General features: G+C 41.2%; 1 protein-coding gene across 1 annotated transcript; it reads right to left on the reverse strand.

Annotated features, from left to right (window-relative positions):
- Positions 1-1,742: 1,742 nt before the first annotated feature.
- On the reverse strand, positions 1,743-16,143 carry LOC309718411 (mothers against decapentaplegic homolog 4-like). Its single transcript, XM_082553616.1, has 10 exons — positions 15,949-16,143; positions 15,272-15,630; positions 12,002-12,176; positions 11,197-11,454; positions 10,937-11,041; positions 10,791-10,841; positions 10,362-10,545; positions 7,283-7,451; positions 7,022-7,160; positions 1,743-4,746 (listed from the first exon to the last, which is right to left on the reverse strand). The coding sequence occupies exons 2-10, from the start codon at positions 15,509-15,511 to the stop codon at positions 4,535-4,537; spliced, it is 1,533 nt and encodes a 510-aa protein (XP_082409742.1). The 5' UTR covers positions 15,512-15,630; positions 15,949-16,143; the 3' UTR covers positions 1,743-4,534.
- Between the last annotated feature and the right edge of the window lie 3,373 nt (positions 16,144-19,516).

A 19,516-nucleotide genomic window follows, 5' to 3' on the forward strand; every position in this document is an offset into this window, starting at 1 on the left:
ATTGGATCAAGATTGCAGAAAAAAGAACGATGCAAAGTGCAGCCTTTGAAAAAAATATTGATATGGAGTTGGGTAAGCGTTAAATAGCACGAGGACTTTGTTCTTTGAATTCTGCTGCTCAGACTAGGGTGAAGTTAGAAATTGTGATTAGAAATTCCAGTTTGGAAACACAGCACATAGTTGTTGTTTTTTTTTTTTTTTTTTATAGATTCAATAATTTGCCGCTCATCATCTCTGTAGATAAAGCAAAAAAATAGAAATACAGTGTGTGTGTCAGTGTTGGAGCGTTTTTTACATCCATTTTTTATGGCTTTCTCTACATTACTTTTTCCATATGCTTTACAGTAGCCGTAGGGATTTTTGTACTTGTGTTTCTTTTATTTATTTCACACCACTCAAATATCCAGCCTTGTACAGAAAGAAATCAGATATTAGAGGCAGCACGACTGAACGTAAGATGTACACGACTGCTAACGGTTTTCATCAGGCAGTAAATTTGAAAAAGCCCACCCACATGTGCCTTCTATTCTTTTTAATTAAACATCAGCTGAAGTGCACGTTGTTCTGCTGGTATTATAAAGAATGTGTGTATTTACAGAATGCTTGTTGCCCCAGAGGTTTTGAGCTGTGACAGTTGGAAAACTACACGTGTAAATAAGGCAGGGTCTGCTGTGTCCTCTGACCTCATGGATGTCCTTTAAAAATCATTTTCTTGATTTGTTGTCCAAATGTCTTCTGTGACAAACGAACATGGAAAAAAATGGGTGCAACAGAGCAAAAAGAAGAATGAGGGGAGATATGAAATATAGCAAAAGTGCATTTGAATGAGGGGGTGGGGTCAATATTTACCCACTTTTCTTTGCAAAGGGCATCTCCAGGACACAGGTGGGATTCAGGTATGGGCTCTGAGTGGATGGGGTATTGAAAATCTTCTTTGTTGAAGTCATTTTTTTGTTGATTATATGCTTTAACTTGTTACAGCAAAAGATAAAACTGTTCTTTATCTTTAGATGTCTTCTTGTGTTAAAACTTCTACCACTCTGACTAAAGCACAAGTCCCAGCAGAGGAAAATCAGCCCCAAAGCATAACGCTGCCACCGTAATCATGATGTCCCTGTGATGTGCAGTGCTGTAGGAATTATGGCTACAAAGTTCAACATGGCCCCACATGCTTTTTAATAACCTGGTGTACACGGTTGCAAAATGTATTCAGGGTTGGATGGTTCATGTCTTGCCACTACAGCCCATTTAGTACACGACCATTGCTCGCCAGAAATTCCTGCAGCTCCCCTAATGCTGCTGTAGGCCTCTCAGCAGCCTCCAGACCAGTTTTCCCATCAGTTTTGGAGGGATATCCAGGTCTTGGTTGTGCCATATATATGTGTCTCCAATGATCGTGTGCCATGGCATACCCACGCACCCTTCTCTTGATTGATATATTTTTCATTACTTGTTTTATAAAACATTTGTCTCAACTCTTCTTTGTACACTTAAATCACCTCTTAAGATCAGAGGAATTATCAAAAGTGGAGCCAGTAAAAGTAGCAGCACTGAAACAGACATCAGCTGAGCTTTTCAATCCTTTGTTCTTTGTTGAAATTCAAAGTGTTCTTCTAACTTTAACTTGAGCTCTGGTGTAACTGTACACTCCCGTGTGTCTATCCAGGCCTTTTCATTAAGGATCACCTCATTTAATAATTGCTTTCTTATGTTGCTGTGAAAAAAAAGAACAGGACACTGTGTAGAGAATATCAGGCCATTTTTAATTATAGACTCTCACATAAGAAATACAGGTAAACTTTATATCTGCAATTTGTCATAGTAGTCAGCATCAACTCATCTGAGCTGTCTTTTGGCTCCTATAATAACCGCAAGTTATATAAAAACATCTGTCCACCTTAAAGCACAACATCATATAACGGACTCTATTCTTCAGCATAAATTCTCTATCCTGTTTCCTGCCATGCAATAGATTAGATCCATAATAAGAAGTGTCAAGATTTTAACATTTTTGAACACAGCTCTTCAAAATGATGGTGACATAATGCAAACAGGGATGAGGAAAGCGAACCACGGCTTAGTTATGGTTACTTGTTGGGTTGTGAAGATCCCTGTGAACAAAGAATAAAAGGACAGACGGACATTCGTGAAGAAAAATCCTTTTCATGAAGCTATGACTGAGCGGAAGTTTGTGTGTTAAAATAACAAGCGTGAGTTGATGGTTGCGAGTGATCAACATGTGACAACTTGCATCAAACAGTGCAACAGAATCCATCAGACGCGCTTTTCTTGACTAGTTTGTCACACTTCACCCGTTTCAGGTTTCAACCTGCAAGCGAAGTGGTCGTTTATTAGAGGTGGACCGCTAATAACCAGAGATTTATGTCTTTAAGGTGCCTTTTTTTTAATAGGACGTGCTAAAATTTTTACATGAATTCATTAGATCATTTGAGTAAGTTACGTCTATGCAGATTCCCTCTATTTGCCTTTACTACAACACACAAACATCAGTACACAGCAGGTGCTGGTTTCTACTCTCTTCTGATGATAATTTGCATGTAATGCAGAGCAAATGAATCACTCCATTTTAAAAAGGGCTTTCTTTGACATTAAAATTCATGCAAACACTGACATGCATTTCGAAAGCAAAGTTATTTACATGGATTAAAGAGGAAAACAAAACTGCAAATCAAAAGAAGAGGAAAAAAAGTCTGATAAGCCAAAAGAAAAACTAAGATGTGTTTAAATGAAAAGTGAGAGGGCAAAAGGTGTCCCAATGCTGCATACAGTATGTTTTCATTACAAAGCATCACACGATGCTGCCTGATCACAGCCCTGCGTTAGCTGTAAACCAGCCTATTTGCTCTACTGTTCATTCGCCACCTCAAAACAATGGTTATTGAATTAAATCGAGGAAAAAAAGTAAAGTGCTAAAAATTTACAAAGAAAGGTAACAAAAATAAAACCAAGAAAATATATCAATATTGCTGTTAACCGCCTTAAACTCTCCTTCTCTTTGTGGGTAAACTACACACAGGTGACCTGGATAAGTGGGCTGCAAGTCATAAGGTATTTAAGTGCAATTAGGTCTAGGCCTTTAAAATCCAATTAAAGAAACCTCAGCTAACAGAGGTTGAGAAACAGCTGCCAGTGACTGGACTTTCATGCTGTCATGATCACACATTTATACCGTTTCTCAGTATTTATCGCTTTGGTTTGCCAAAACAAAGCCTGCTCATTATTCTGCAAGCACATCACAGATAAAAATTAGCAGTCTGCCTCTGCTCTGCTCATCTTATCGTACCCAAAGAATCTCAGCTTTTCTCTTTGTGTTCTCAGCACAAAAGTGAGGAGGTACAGAGCCCGAGTATCATGGCGGCATTATGGAGGGTGTATCTGAAACCGATGGGAGGCGACCATGGTTTAAAAGAAGACTGAATGATCATCTACAAAGGCCTCTTGCCAGAAATGAATCATTTGTGTATGCTTATGTGAATTTTGTTATGTGCAGTGTGTGTCTGGTGTAAAGCATGTTGTAACGCTGGTTTTGAAGTGCTAAGCTAACAAACGTTATTACTTATTTTTCAGTTATTCTTGAGACACCAAACGTCTGCTGGGAAATCTTGACTCTGAGCTTTTGTACGAATGTTACTTTGACGCCCATCTAAATGCAACATCTAGCATGACAGAAGGCTCTTCTAGTATGATAAAACACCCCGCCACAAGATCTCCAATCCAGATGTTCTGCTCATTGCACAGAACACTGTATAATAACTGGTGAAACTAGGACATCAGGACACCCATGGGCACAGACTTGCACCTATCACTTGAAGTCCAAACCTGTACTTTGACAACACCACACCAAAAAGCAAACAAACAAAAAACCCCAAGTCCACAGAGATGTTTCAGTTAGGGAGCTGGAAGCAGTCTTCAGGCACGGGGGCATGTTGTTTTCTCCTGCAACATTTGTGGATGGGTGAGAATCGAGCTGGTGTTGAGGGGTTTCCCTCCTCTGAGTGTTGGGGGTGCTGCTGCTTTGCTATTCAGCCTGACAGCTGAATGAACCTGTGCCTTTCTCCAAGTGTAAAGCAGTCTGTAACAGTTTAAATAAAACTTGACACACCACAAACCAGTAATACACAGATGTTTTTGCCTGCGTGTGATTTTAATATCCGTCAGTAGTGGGGTGGTTGTGTTGGTGAACATTCCAGTTTAATGGGGTCTGCAGGTCAACCTTGTGCATGTTTGGTGATTTATACTTTGAAGCTGTGTGACTTTAAGCCATTCCAGTCATTCCAAATTAAAGCCATCTATCAAAAATGTGGATAAGCATTTTTAATAAACTGCTTCCGCTAATTTAGTGTCACGAGCTAAAGTTAGGGCCACAGTGCACAGAAGGTGCTTTAAACACACCTGGAAGTATTTATTCATGTGGGACAGCTTCAGTTTCACCTTCTCTACCCAAAACAATTCACAGAGGAAGACTTTCCATTGCCACTGTATACTGCAGCGACATGCTGCTGTTACAAAGATCTCAGTCGAGAGGCTGTGGGTCTGCTATAGGCATAGTGTGCAGAACCTCGTCCAGTAACTGCAGAGCTCTATGCAGGTGGATCTCAATCCAGCAGGGGGTCTCCTTGATGCTCTGGCGTGGGTAGTCAGGCCCCCAGCCTTTAACAAAGCTCATCCTGAGAATACATAACCTCCGCAGGTCGTCCACACCGATTCCAGCTGCTGCTGACAAACCTGACAGGAGACAGAAAGACACAATTAAAACCACTGTGACAAAAACAAACCAACCCAAAATGCATCCCTCAATCAGGCAATTTTCACAGATGAATTCGGGACAATGTTGGGAACAAGTCTAAAGTATCCATGTCTCTGTACCAGAGCACAGCAAGGGGGATAGTGTGCTTAGTACACAGCCTGCAGGAGGCCAGAAAACCACTAGCTGTAAACTCACTGGACTATCAGAAGCAATATCCCCAAAAACTCTATGAATAAAAGCAACCATAGAGAATTCAGTATCTGAGCTGACTATACAGTGGGGCAAAAAAGTATTTAGTCAGCCACCGATTGTGCAAGTTCCCCCACTTAAAATGATGACAGAGGTCAGTAATTTGCACCAGAGGTACACTTCAACTGTGAGAGACAGAATGTGAAAAAAAAAATCCATGAATCCACATGGTAGGATTTGTAAAGAATTTATTCGTAAATCAGGGTGGAAAATAAGTATTTGGTCAATAACAAAAATACAACTCAATACTTTGTAACATAACCTTTGTTGGCAATAACAGAGGTCAAACGTTTACTATAGGTCTTTACCAGGTTTGCACACACAGTAGCTGGTATTTTGGCCCATTCCTCCATGCAGATCTTCTCGAGAGCAGTGATGTTTTGGGGCTGTCGCCGAGCAACACGGACTTTCAACTCCCGCCACAGATTTTCTATGGGGTTGAGGTCTGGAGACTGGCTAGGCCACTCCAGGACTTTCAAATGCTTCTTACGGAGCCACTCCTTTGTTGCCCGGGCGGTGTGTTTTGGATCATTGTCATGTTGGAAGACCCAGCCTCGTTTCATCTTCAAAGTTCTCACTGATGGAAGGAGGTTTTGGCTCAAAATCTCACGATACATGGCCCCATTCATTCTGTCCTTAACACGGATCAGTCGTCCTGTCCCCTTGGCAGAAAAACAGCCCCATAGCATGAGGTTTCCACCCCCATGCTTCACAGTAGGTATGGTGTTCTTGGGATGCAACTCAGTATTCTTCTTCCTCCAAACACGACGAGTTGAGTTTATACCAAAAAGTTCTACTTTGGTTTCATCTGACCACATGACATTCTCCCAATCCTCTGCTGTATCATCCATGTGCTCTCTGGCAAACTTCAGACGGGCCTGGACATGCACTGGCTTCAGCAGCGGAACACGTCTGGCACTGCGGGATTTGATTCCCTGCCGTTGTAGTGTGTTACTGATGGTGACCTTTGTTACTTTGGTCCCAGCTCTCTGCAGGTCATTCACCAGGTCCCCCCGTGTGGTTCTGGGATCTTTGCTCACCGTTCTCATGATCATTTTGACCCCACGGGATGAGATCTTGCGTGGAGCCCCAGATCGAGGGAGATTATCAGTGGTCTTGTATGTCTTCCATTTTCTGATGATTGCTCCCACAGTTGATTTTTTCACACCAAGCTGCTTGCCTATTGTAGATTCACTCTTCCCAGTCTGGTGCAGGTCTACAATACTTTTCCTGGTGTCCTTCGAAAGCTCTTTGGTCTTGGCCATGGCGGAGTTTGGAGTCTGACTGTTTGAGGCTGTGGACAGGTGTCTTTTATACAGATGATGAGTTCAAACAGGTGCCATTCATACAGGTAACGAGTGGGGGACAGAAAAGCTTCTTACAGAAGACGTTACAGGTCTGTGAGAGCCAGAGATTTTCCTTGTTTGAGGTGACCAAATACTTATTTTCCACCATAATTTACGAATAAATTCTTTACAAATCCTACCATGTGAATTCATGGATTTTTTTTTCACATTCTGTCTCTCACAGTTGAAGTGTACCTCTGGTGCAAATTACTGACCTCTGTCATCATTTTAAGTGGGGGAACTTGCACAATCGGTGGCTGACTAAATACTTTTTTGCCCCACTGTATCAAACAGTTGTGTTCTTCTGTTCACCTCCGTCAGGTAATATCCAGGAAAAGTCTTCAGGTGAGCTTACAAGTGATTCTCATCAACTACAAGTGAAGCTATTTATTAAACTTAATAGTAAGGACATTTTAAAATCAAAATATGTTTTTCAGATGATTGTTTTTCTTATACTTAGATGACAGTAAACTCAATATTGTGAGGTTTTGGATGTACAGACACTCAGATTATGTCTATATGAAAAGTAACACATCCAAAGATTTCCAGCTTCAGTTTTGGAGTGGGGTAGTCAAGACTCTACTGAGCAGGAGTCCATAAAATCATTTTGATTTAATTTCTGTTCATAGCATCAGTATTTGCAGTTGCTATATCTTACTAATAGCAGGAGCTATCCCTCCTACTGATCCAGGTCCAGGTATATTTCCAGCCACAGCTGCTGCTTGAGCTGCTGCTGCTGCTTGAGCCGTAGCAGCCTGCTGTTGCATCTGTCTGTGGCACTGACGCAAGTCGAATACCTGGTGGGACAGAAGACACTCTGAATACTGTTTTTATTTACATTTCTCAAACCAAAATATATGAAAGCTGACAAGTTTATTACACAGGAAAAATTGCTGTGGACTGAAACCTGTGGCCTCACCTTGATGTAAGCGCTGGGGTAGATTTTGTGAACTGCGTCACCGGGGGCTCGGCCCGCCTCTCTGTCCAGGTAGTAACTCTGAACAAACACAGCATGGTCACTGAGGCATCGCACCCACACATCTCCCTCGCCTTTACACTCCAGCTGGACCCCTTTACCAATGTGTAGTCTGTCAGAAAAGAAGGAAAACATGAGAAAGAGAATGAACTGGAGTGACTTTCTCCAAAACATGGTGTGCACTTCCTATAAATGTCAGCTTTGCACTCAGAAATTACACATAAACAAGGCCTTGATCCATAGATCATTTCAAAGGTAAACACACAATGTGATTGTCATTTTTGATGTGGACACATATTTACACAAAACAAACAGCAATTCCAAAATCTACTTTCATTCAGCCTCAGAGGTAAATGTTTGAAATTATTCCTGTAAAATTCATGTTTATAGGAGACTCCAGCTGCCTCCTCTGATATTCCTCTATTATGCAACTCCTCACTTCTCTAAATCTATAGTTGAGGATGGCATGACCCACAGAACACCCATTGTCACATTTACAGGAAATACGCAAGTTGTCGCTTAAAATGTAGCAAAAAGTGCCAAACGTTATGTTTCAAGTCAAATGACTTCTCATGCCAGTAGAATAAAGGGTCTCTTTAAGTAAACAGGAAGGCATAAACGGAAGTTATAAGAAGAACAGATTCTTCTGAAATTTCTACCTACAGTCATGTGAAAAGACATTATTTTTCTCTTGGCAATCTTACTGCATCCATATGATTTAAGAGGGTACGTAGAAATTCATCAAATGGACTTTATTCTTTGATCACCAGCAAATGTGACCACCTTGACAAAAGCAGAAATTTTGGAGCATCCAGGTTTGTGACAAGACAATACTAAAGAGGACAGACATCAGCAGTGATCTTAGAGAAACAATTACTGCTGTCCATCAATCTGGGAAGAGTTGGAGGGTCATTTCCAAACAAATTGAAGTTTGTCATTCTACAGTAAGAAAGACATTAACAAGTAGAAAACATTCAAGAGAGCTGCCAATCTTCCCTGGCCTCAAGGTCAATGCTCAGAGAAACTGCAAAAAAATAAAACAAAACAAAAAACCCCACAAACATATCACTCATCTAAGCATGACGTTCAAAACAGTGTGGCTTGTATGGAAGTGCTGCCAGAAGAAAACATCTCTCTACAAAGAACACGGCAGCACGGATTCGTTTGCAAAGTTTTATATGAAAAAACTGCCAGATTTCTGGAAGATTGTCCTTTAGACTGTGGCTATAATCCACAGCACCACATTTGGCATAAAACAAACAACATATTAGCACAAATACCTCATAACAACTGTCAAGCACGGTGGTGGTCATGTGAGGATTTTGGTGTGTTTTGTAACCACAGGACCTGAGCACCTTGTTCTAAATGAGGCAACCATGAAATCTCCTGTATAGCAACGTATTCTAAAGTCAAAAGTGAGGTTATCAGTAGGACAACTACAGCTTGGCTAAAAGGTCGTCATGCAACAGGACAATGATCCCTAGCACAGCAGCAAATCTACAACAGCATGACTGAGATGTGGATTTGGCCCAGCCAAAGTCCAGACCTCAAGACCAATACTCAAGAAAACCAATACTTAAGAACACCATACTCAAGACCTGCTTTGACAGGACCTTTAGAGATCTACACATAAACAAATGGCCACAAATCACAATAAACCGAATCAAAGGTGTAAAGAAGAGCACGCCAAAATTACACAATGATGTAAGAGACTGATTAAGTCACACAGAAAATGATTACTTTGAGTTATTGCTGGTAAAGGTGGTTTGCTGGTAAACAGTTGACTGGTGTGGTGCATTTGGTTTTTCACGTGGCTGTATGTAACATATGGTACTGTTCAGTTTCAAACATTTAACCAAAACTGATACAACTAATCTGTAAAAAATAGGGATGGGTATCGTTTAGGTTTTATCCGATACCGGTGCCAAATCGGTACTTTTGAAACTGTGCCGGTGCTCAAACAGTGCTCTAAGAATGGAGAACACCAACTTTGTCCAAAAACCTCTCATGTTCAGCTGGGTTTTTTTGTAAAAAGATAACAATGTTAGCCTTTTCTGCAGCTATGGGGCATATATGGTATCATTCTTGGCTGGAAGCAGTGCTTAAACAATGGAAAAAACACAAACTTTGTCCAAAAACCTCTCATGTTTAACTGTTTTCCACTTTTTCTTTGGTCATTTTAGCCTTTTTAGCCAGGGTGAAGGGAGTATCTGCCATCAAACAAGAAGACAGCCGCATGTAGCTATGAAGATGTTTGCTAGTTCACCTTACATGCATTAATGTAATAACGTGGTTAGCCTACTCAACGTAAATTACACACGAACAACATTAAGCTACTCACGCAGAGAAGAACGGCTGCTGCTGCATCATCATCCTCATCATTTCTGCTACACTGGCAGGGCTAGGGGCCAGGACTCTATTCTTCGGGTTTTTGGGGGATGTTGCTCTGGGTCCGATAACAGGCAACCCACCCGCAGTAGATGTGCACGGAGTGAGGTCTCTCAGCAAGCTATCAAATACGGCGCATTTCTCGGCTTAAAAAAAAAAAAAAAAAAACAAAAAAAAAAAAAACCCTCTATGCGTCGCCAGGTGTTTCATTGGATTTGAGGTGTTACCTCCTTTGACAGTATCACAGTATCAGCTTAAAGCACTTGTTGCAGGCTGCTGAGTTTGCATCTTTTGCTGTGAAGTACAGCCATACATTTGACCGCTTCGCCTTGGGCATTTTAATCTGTAGCTCTGCTCTAAAAGAACGTACGTACCTGGCCCCGCCTACTATCCTCGGAAACGTAAAATGATTGGCTAGAATCTAAAGTGTATCACAGCTCAGGAAAAAAAAAGCACCGAAATAAAGCACCGAAATGTGCGCTGCTTTTCGGTCTGGTTACTACCGTTTATGTCAGAACCGGTGCTATTTTACCCATCCCTAGTAAAAAAACAATACAAAACAAACAAACAAACAAAAACGCAAACCAAGCAAAACACGTTAAAATCTCAGTTCATTATTCTTGTTGGTGCCTACCTTGCTCTCTCGATAGCCTCAGTGCGATGTACATTACTGAGCTGGCCCAAACAGAACCTGTCACCGCCTGAGGGGTCCACATAGCCATCTACAGTCACTATGGGGCACGAGGAGGGCACTTTAAATGTCTCCCCAACCTGAACATCCATCTCAAAGTAGGCAATGGAACACCAGTAGTCAGGAGCTGAAACAGAGGGTAAGAAGATCTCAATAATTTCACATCAATAGAAATAAACCATAGTTAATCCTCAAGGCTACATAAACTTTCTTATCTTTGAGTTATATATGTATATATAAATCTATAATGAAAGAAAAACCAAACTACATTTTACATTTATAAAAGTGTGATGCTTTCAAATCAGACTTTCTATTGTATTCACCCCTGAAACAGGGTTTGTGTATTTGGGTGGGTGGGCTGCGTTTCCTCACCTGGATGATTGGATATAGGAGGCTGAAAGGCGAGCTCATTGTGCACTGGCCCTGAGAAAGAGAGAGATGTCAGCGATCACCTGCTCTGCAAAGAAAAGTCTGTGATTTTATAAACAGTTACAGCTGTAGTGTCAGTGTGTACCTACAGTAGTGTGCTGGATGTGGTATAGGAGGGTGATGCTGTAGATGCCCGTTGCTGTGGTGGGGTATGGTGGGAGTGAAGCCGTTCCTGGGCCAGGCGGAGGTGGGATCTGAGGAGAGAACGAAAGTCAGATCTGAAGCTGGACAGACAAAGACAAGGAACTCCAAAAAGTGCAACACACTTTCAAAGACGAGAAGCAGACTGTATGAAACGTTCACACTGACAAGCAAGTTTACGAGGTGATGTTTTATGACTGTATCTTACTGCCTGATCCAGCAGCAACAGCAGGAAAGGATGCCGTTGAGGCAGAGGTGGAGGGCTCAGGGGGCGGGAGCAGAGTTGGAGTTGGAAATGATTCCGACGGTGGTGGCCGACTACTGGTTGGGGGATGCTGGATGGTCTGAAGGGAGTGGCTGCCATCAATGGAGGACACACTCTGCTGTCCGTCAAAATCAAACTCATCCTTAACGATCATGGATGAGCTGTGCCCGGCGGAGCTGTTTATGGTCAGTCCTGATAAGTCTGCACACCGAGAGAAAGGACAGGTGGAACAGGTCACTGGCAGCACCAGATGCTCATGGGTATGCAGATGTGTGTAAATATCACAACACTTAAGGCGGCAAAGCAGCTGTCAAACTACAATCTGTGTTACAGACCAGAGTTATTATAGTTTTGTGTTTTTTTTTAATTAAATTTTGATTCTTGTTTTTGATTCAGTTTAGTTTTTATTTTTGAAAATGTTTAGTTTGGGCTTATTTTTGTATTAGTTTCAGTTTTAAAATATTATCATATGGAGGGCATATGTTAGAGACAATATTAGAAAATCAGCACAGGTATTACAATAAACACATAACCTTTTATCCATCAATACCTCATCAGGCAAGTATTACCTTTTTTTTTTTTTTTTTTTTAAACAAAACTACCAAATGAATGAATAAAAGCGAAATGCTTCACAGTAACTTTGTACGTCCACAAATGTGTTTTATTAACTGTTGGTAGCCAAATTTGTAACTCAGATTATAACTGGATCAACTGCAAATCTTAAATGAACCTCACCAACATTACTCACCTATACCAGGAGACACCACCCTCTCATAGTGATAGGGGTTCACGCACACACAGTCACACTTGAGGTCAAAGGCAAACTGGCAGTATTTCACGTGCTTCAGTTCATTCTTATGCAGGTCAGGCCAGCGCCACAGCCGTGCATAGATTACATGAGGGAAGCCTTTACGTCCAGCCACCTGGGAACAATGAGAAACAGAAAACAGAGTTAATTCATTTATATTCTTGCTGCAGAAAAGAACGCCTATTGTCAACTTTTGTGTAGCTCATTGATATTTCTCAAACGGAAACCGATGTTTTAATAGTTTAACTGTATATAATATCTGTAAATACAATACCATTGCATTTATGTGTCACAAATTATTATGAATGCAAACAAAGAAAAAAAAAAAGGAAAACAAAATCATTGACAATTAACAATGTCAAATAAATGAAGGTACCGTAATTGTCGGGCTATAAGCCGCTACTTTTTGCACAAGCTTTGAACCCTGCGGCTTTTCTATGGATTGTCCATGATTTTTGTCATATTGTAAGACGATTTGTTTTGTTTGTTCCGCTGTTGTACGGCACTACGTTGCCTGGCGGAAGGGCATGCGATCAGACACACAGTATCGGGGTTCAAGAGTGGTATGTTGGTCACATGTCCATCCGCCAGGCAACATAGTGCCGTACAAGTAGCGCGAAAAACAAACTTCAAAGTAGCGCTACGCGTTCAGCGGGAGACGTGGATGACGAGCGGCAATAATCTTGCGAAAAGCAAGTTATGCTCAACTCCACCGGTGGAATCTGACAGCGTGGAAAAATGTGAAAACGAAGGAAGGAAAGCTGAGAGTGGATGACGAAGCCACCCTGAGCCTGTTCGTTTCCGACACTGGAGAAGAGGACTTTGGTGGTTTTAGTGCGCAGGAAGAAGAGAAAGATGGTGAATGACTGACTTTTCTTCTTGTTAAAGCCGTGTCGTTGCACCTGAGCCTAAAAGGTAGTCTGAATCTATTTTTCTGGTGTGCTGTAGGTTATTGTTATGTACTACATTTGTTACTCATTTATGAAGCACAGTACATGTTTCGTACTTGTAATTACCGCTACTTGTACATATACCTAAAAAGTTATGCAAATATGTACCCATAACTTGTTTTTCAAAATATTAATAAAAGGGATGTGTCTCCAAACAGCCATCTCTTTCCTGACAATTCCCTTTGTGCATATTCTCTTACATATGATAAGACAACATTGAAACACCTGCGGCTTTTAGTCAGGTGTGGCTAATGTATGTACAAAACAGGATTTTCCCCTGATTTTAGCTTGTGCGGCTAATATTCAGGTGCACTTTGTAGTCCGGGAAATACGGTACATACAACCTAAAGTAAGGCATAAAAATTTCCTCTTTTTTTCTTGGAAGTCCTTCTTACATTAGCAGGAGGCAAAAAGAGTTCTGACTGGATGAATTACCATTAGGTTAGGGCTGCCACAAACGATTATTTTGATAGTCGACTAGTCACCGATTATTTATGCGATTAGTCGACTAATCAGATCATCATCCACTGGACGTAAAACTACAGCTTATTGCACCAGCAGCATCTGCTCTTATATAACTATCATTAGCTTACAGCTTTAAGTGTTACAGGTGCTAACTAAAAATAAAGACAAGATGATAGTTTATTCAATTTTAATGAAATTTGCAGATTGTTTCGGTGAAGTTTAATGAACTCCTTGCTATCTAAAATATAACAGGACAACGGAGTATATTCTCCAGCATCTCACACTTTTGATAATCAGCTGTCTGCTTGACGTTTATTCAGCTGTGTAAAAACTATAACTTTAATCTCAGACAAACCGATTTACTCAGGAACAAATAAAATACAAAAAAAAAAAAAGCCAAACAACAACATTTTTAATTTATCTAAGTGATTCATATATATTTAACCTGAGTAGCGAAAGACGGCGGTGGGTTTGAAAACAATTTGCCGGGAGTCCGGTGTTCTCACGGCGCTAGTGACCTAGCCCCCGGCTAGCTATCGAGCTGGTGGGTAACAGACGTCTCCGAAAACGTCGGAGCGCTTTTGAAAATATGTGGTGTCCTGATAAACTGAGCCGATATTTGAGGTTTATACAGTTACATTCTCGCCTGAAAATATGTTAAACGTTTATTTTCTGACCCAGAAAGAATAATAAGAGTAATATTAAAACTAACTAGCTGCCGCCATTGTTGGAAACTAAGCTGGGCTGCGCTATGAATTCTGGGACACAGCTGCTTCTTCTTCTTCTTCGGGGTTTAACGGCAGCTGGCATCCTTGTACATGCAGTGCTGCCATCTTCTGTTTCAGTCCGTTATTACACTCTTAAATCCTGCTACTTATTCCTGCGTCTTTTGGGATCTTACAAAGCTTCAAACGACGCGTCGACTATTAAATCAGTCGTCGACGATTTTGATAGTCGACGTAATCGTGACTAGTCGACAAATCGTGGCAGCCCTACATTAGGTATATGTTCACCTGTGTGTCGGCATGTTTAAACGTGCTAGTAAATGAGTGAGTATGTGTGTTTGTAAGCCTTTAAAAGAAAATGTGGCGGGTGCGCTCAAGAAAAGCGAGCATATCAGGATTCTCTGAGGTTTGCCCTGCACTTTGATGTGACGTTTCCTGCTGCAGATAACAGACGTTCTGATGGAGTAGATGTTAGCATACAGTTTAAAAGCCCTCGGGTCAGTGGATCAGCGTTTTATTGGCCCATGTATGTTTTTTATGGGCCTCTGGGGAAAAAGAATATATTCATGCAATTTTCAAACTTACATGATGACAGTGCAAAACCATGACATAGTCTCCACCGTGTTTTACAGATGGCTATAGATTTTCACTGTTGTACCTCTCTCCTGATCTCATCTGTGTATATCAGTGACAATTTGATCCAAAAATATCAAATTAAGTTTCTTCCCTCTCACCTGTTGCCACTGATTTTCCGCCCTAGTTTCCCTTCCAGTGACACCATTTCTGGCAGATGGCTCATCTTAAGGGCCATTCCTTAGTTTAGTTTTAAGGCCTGCCACATATTTTGTCCTCCTCTTGTCCAGTTTCCTCAAATTTCTTTAAGAACTCACTGCACACCATGCTGAGATCTGCCAAATCTGTTGGATAATAGCTCTTTGCAAATTACCTTTGCGGTGCAGAAATACTATTTTTTTTCTGACAAGCGGTGCTATCTTTGGCAATTTTCATAGATGTGTAAAACCTCATGACCACTGATGTATTAAGCAGAAACAGCCTTTATATTTAAATACCTGCAGCCGTCCATCAAGTGTCCTCTGAATGGTCACACACTTGCTCGGGTGAGCCCCATTGGTGGTGATAGCTGTAATGAGAGAGTCAAGTTCGTCTTTTTTCTCCTTCAGCTTCTTCACCAAGCTCTCGATGGCGCGCTTGGCAAACGTCTCGCTCTCGCCGCCCTGCCTGTGACACATGAGGCTGTGTACAATGCTAAGGCAGGCATCATTGCTGGTAGGAGTGTTGGTGATGGACATCTCGGCTAATGTTTTTCCCACTGCGGCTTTTTGACACGGTTTCACCTCATTGTCAAGATGTTAGGGCAGAGAGACTGTCACAGTTCAGCAGTGCTTCTTAATGAGACTGGTGACAAGCTCTGGAAGTAAAATGAAAAGCAAAAAAATAAAATCAGTTTGAAACCTCTAGAATAGATTATGGTGCTGCACAGCTCAGTAGGTAAATATAAAGACATAAGACAAAACATTTTAACAGCATTTTTTCCTGTTGAGTTACTGCCTTGTTAATTCAAAAGACAGATTAGCTTTCCAGGAAAACAAAACAACAACAACAACAACAACAAACAAACAGGATTTCTGTTTTGAGTCTGGGTGGCTGGCAGCAGGTGTGAACCAGAAACTCTAACCTTATAAAGAAAAAAGAAGTTTTTAGCCGCATAATGACAATGCTAGCTCACCAACAACCAAATGACATGTCGAAGCGGCCTTCCGTATATCCACAGCCGAGTTTAGAAACTCCCGTAGCTTTTTATTCGTGGGTAAAAATTAAGTTTGAGTTGTTGTGTTCGCTAGCTGCTCAGCTAACTAGCGGCGCCAGTCTGGCTGCCGCTTGTTCAGGAGGAAGCTTCAGGAAATTACTCCCAATTGACAGACATAACCGGAAATGCGCGCACAATCTCTTCAAAATTAAAGGTTGGGCACTCAACAATGGTTTGGTCTACAGGCGCATTAAAAGTTGGTCATACAAGCCACAAAGTATTATTTTCTTTTCAACACAAATTCAGAGGGATCAAAATATATATTAGGTGCATAGATTAATCGCCTTTGCCTGTAATTTTATTTTGATGTGCTTTCACGGATATAACTGCTTTAATTAAAGCCAACTCTCTTGTAGTTCTTGCTACCCGATACCAAAATATCAGCTAGCACAGATGACTGTTGATAGCAAACTACGTAGCGTGCAACCGTGAGGTTAGCAGACATGTTTGTTATTGTGGCAAGTTCCGCCGCACACGACATCAAGCAACAACGTGATCACTCACAAGTAGTAAAACACTCTTTGGTGAGTAAGGTCTTTGTAGTTTAAAAACACAAACTCGTTTTTAGTGTTTCAAACCTTCCACTTTACGCTTACCTGGAGTTAGCAGGTGTAGCGGCTAACAGACGAGCCCTGTCCCCAAGTAGCCGTGCCGACAGGGGCCAGCGATGGGTCTGTGCAGGTCCTGCACACCGCCTAGGTTATCCTTATAATTTCCAGCAGGTGTTTTAAGGAAAAACGGGGAAAAGCTCCGACGTCCGTAAACCCCTTCTTTATACTCTATAGAGTGAAGCGGGGATTAAATCAGAGTCAAATCTCAGATTTCGTGGAAACTCACGACTGGTCTGCTCACTCCTCTCTAACCATTTCCTTCAGTGGCGCGTTGCGCATGCGTAAAGAGCGCCAGCTCTCGTTCTCATAACTCATGATTTTAATTTTACTTTTAGCTGTATTAGTACACCTGCTGCTATTACAGATATTGTAACTAATTATTACTGCTGCAACTTCTCACTACATCAAAGACCTCATGATTTCTCTGAATGCATTTACTTTGCCTGCCCGTCTATTACTCTGACCTGCACCTGGCGTGTTTTCTCTCCGTTTTGAAAACTTTAAAGTAATATATTTACATTTCTTTCTGTGTCAGAAGAAGGCCCTACAGATATAGATGTTTTTTCCCCTTTTTCTTTCATATCATCAACTTTCTAATAAGTGGATGACCTGCTCTGTCTCCTGAGCTACAGCTATCCCAAAACCAAACCATTCTACCTTCGATATGGGGTATCTTGAAATTTTGGGGGTATTTCCACTGCACTAGAGTGCTTTAGAGGTGGTTTTCAACAGGTCTCCAGTATTTGCGTGATTCTGGACTGAAAGGTTTCAGATTATTTAGCTTTTGGGCAACAGTTAAGTTTGTGCCTATCTTTAAAACAAATGCTGCAAAACTCAGCTACAGATGAGAAAATACAGTAAAATACTTATATGAGATATAATTTTTATTTTATTATTTTTGTTAGATTGTCCTTGACTGAAATAGAACTTTATAAATCATACATTTCCTCAAGGTATGTTTGTATGCAGGATGGCTCTTTAAATAAGGATCATGTGGAAACATTTGTGCTCAGTCAATATTTGATACTGATACTGTCTAGTAAGAATATGTCAGTTTACACATTTCTGCTTTCTGCTGCGCTCTTTAGGGGTTGCCATAGTGGATCGTTTGCCTTCATTTCACCCCATCTCTGCCATCCTATTCTGTCCTCTGCATGTCCTCGTTCACTACATCCATGAATCTTCTTTGTGGGCTTCCTCTTCTCCTGCCTGGAAGCCCAGTATATCCACAATTCCTTCTCTCCACATATCCAAACCATCTCAGGCTTGCCCCCTTAACTTTGTTTCCAAATCGCTCAGCCTGAGCTGTCTCTCTCATATACTCATTTCTAATCCTGTTCACTCTAGTCACTCCCAGCGACAATTTCAGCACCTTCAACTCAGCCATCTCCAGCTCCACCTCCTGTCTCCAAAAAAAAAACATAATAACAAGCCTTATTACCATCTTGTGACCCTTCCCTTGCTGCTATTCTCCTGTCACAAATCACCCCTGACACTGATCTCCACCCACTCTGCCTTGCCTCCCGAACACACCTTTCCCCTTCCTTTACCTTAGGTGAGCATTAGGACCACCACAGTGTTGGCCAACAACACTGGAGAGATGGAGACTGGTCCAGTATGGAAATCTCAGTTTTTTTGCTGGATGCCCTTCCACACTGTTGACGACTACTTTCCTTTTTTCACTCACAAGAAATAATAATAATAATAAAAAAAAAAACGAGACGAAAATTTTCTGGAGAGACGAGAGCCAATCAGAATTAATTAAGTTGTGTAGAGAGGCGGAACAAGTTTGGAAGTGATCCAAACAGAAGTAGTCTCTTGCTACAGCAAGGTTAGATGTGCATAATTTGATCTGCTGCTTACAAACAGGGTGCAGAAGCTCCCATGCACCCTGTTTCTCAGGAAAATGCGGCAAAATGTCAACGCCCGGGAGGAAGAGAAGAGCGGATGGGGACCAGGTAAATCTAAGAGACTGAAACCAGCAATAAAAGATTTACAAATACACACACCCATATGTTAGAAAGAAAGTTACCTGAGGGTCTAACATTTACAATGAGGCAAGAGGTCACTGTAATTACATATTTACATACAATCTAACACATACCTTACAATCTCTGTGTCATAGTGTTATATATCTTTAGTCAGTATAAACATTGTTAACACAGGGTTGCAGTTACTGCAAACACGATTCTCAGCAGAAGGAAATGTTTCGTATTGATCTTCCAGCGTTTAGTGAAACATGAAGGTTTTATTTTAGCTGCTCCTCCACAGCTGCTTATTTTATTTACACATTATTTTCCCCTCTGCGCTTAACGAGGTGCTAATTACAGACGTGAAAACATCTGCTGCGGTGTTTATTTGGGATGAAGAGTAGACGCTGTTTATCTTTGATGGCACGCTCATTTTACCCTCTTCACGTTAATGAGAGCATGTTTTGCACACACGCACGCACACACACCAAAGTTTAAATGCCCCACTGGTTACCCATTTGTCCCAATTACAGATGTGACTATTACCCACTGACAGGCACACGATGATGATTAATTATCAGCTTTGGTAGCTAATGTAGTTGGCATGCCCCCATAATATGACTTTAATTGTCTATCATCTTTCTCTTTGTTTCCCTTTCTTATCACCCCCTCACTGAGCTCATTGTGCTCTGATCTTTATTCCTAGCAAATAACCTTGACTGAAGAAATTGCGAGGACAATTATTTTTTAATTCTCAGTGCCTCCCTTTTCTCTGTTCTTGTCAGTTGCACTTTATTCCAATTTCTCACTCTTAAGTGATACTTCTTTTTCTTCCCCTCCCACTGTCCATGAGCAACATGATAATTAAAAATCGTGACCTCGTTATTTTAGTTTCAGTCACAATTC

Source organism: Aulonocara stuartgranti (genome assembly GCF_965226115.1).
Source record: "Aulonocara stuartgranti genome assembly, chromosome: 12".
NCBI lineage: Eukaryota > Metazoa > Chordata > Actinopteri > Cichliformes > Cichlidae > Aulonocara > Aulonocara stuartgranti.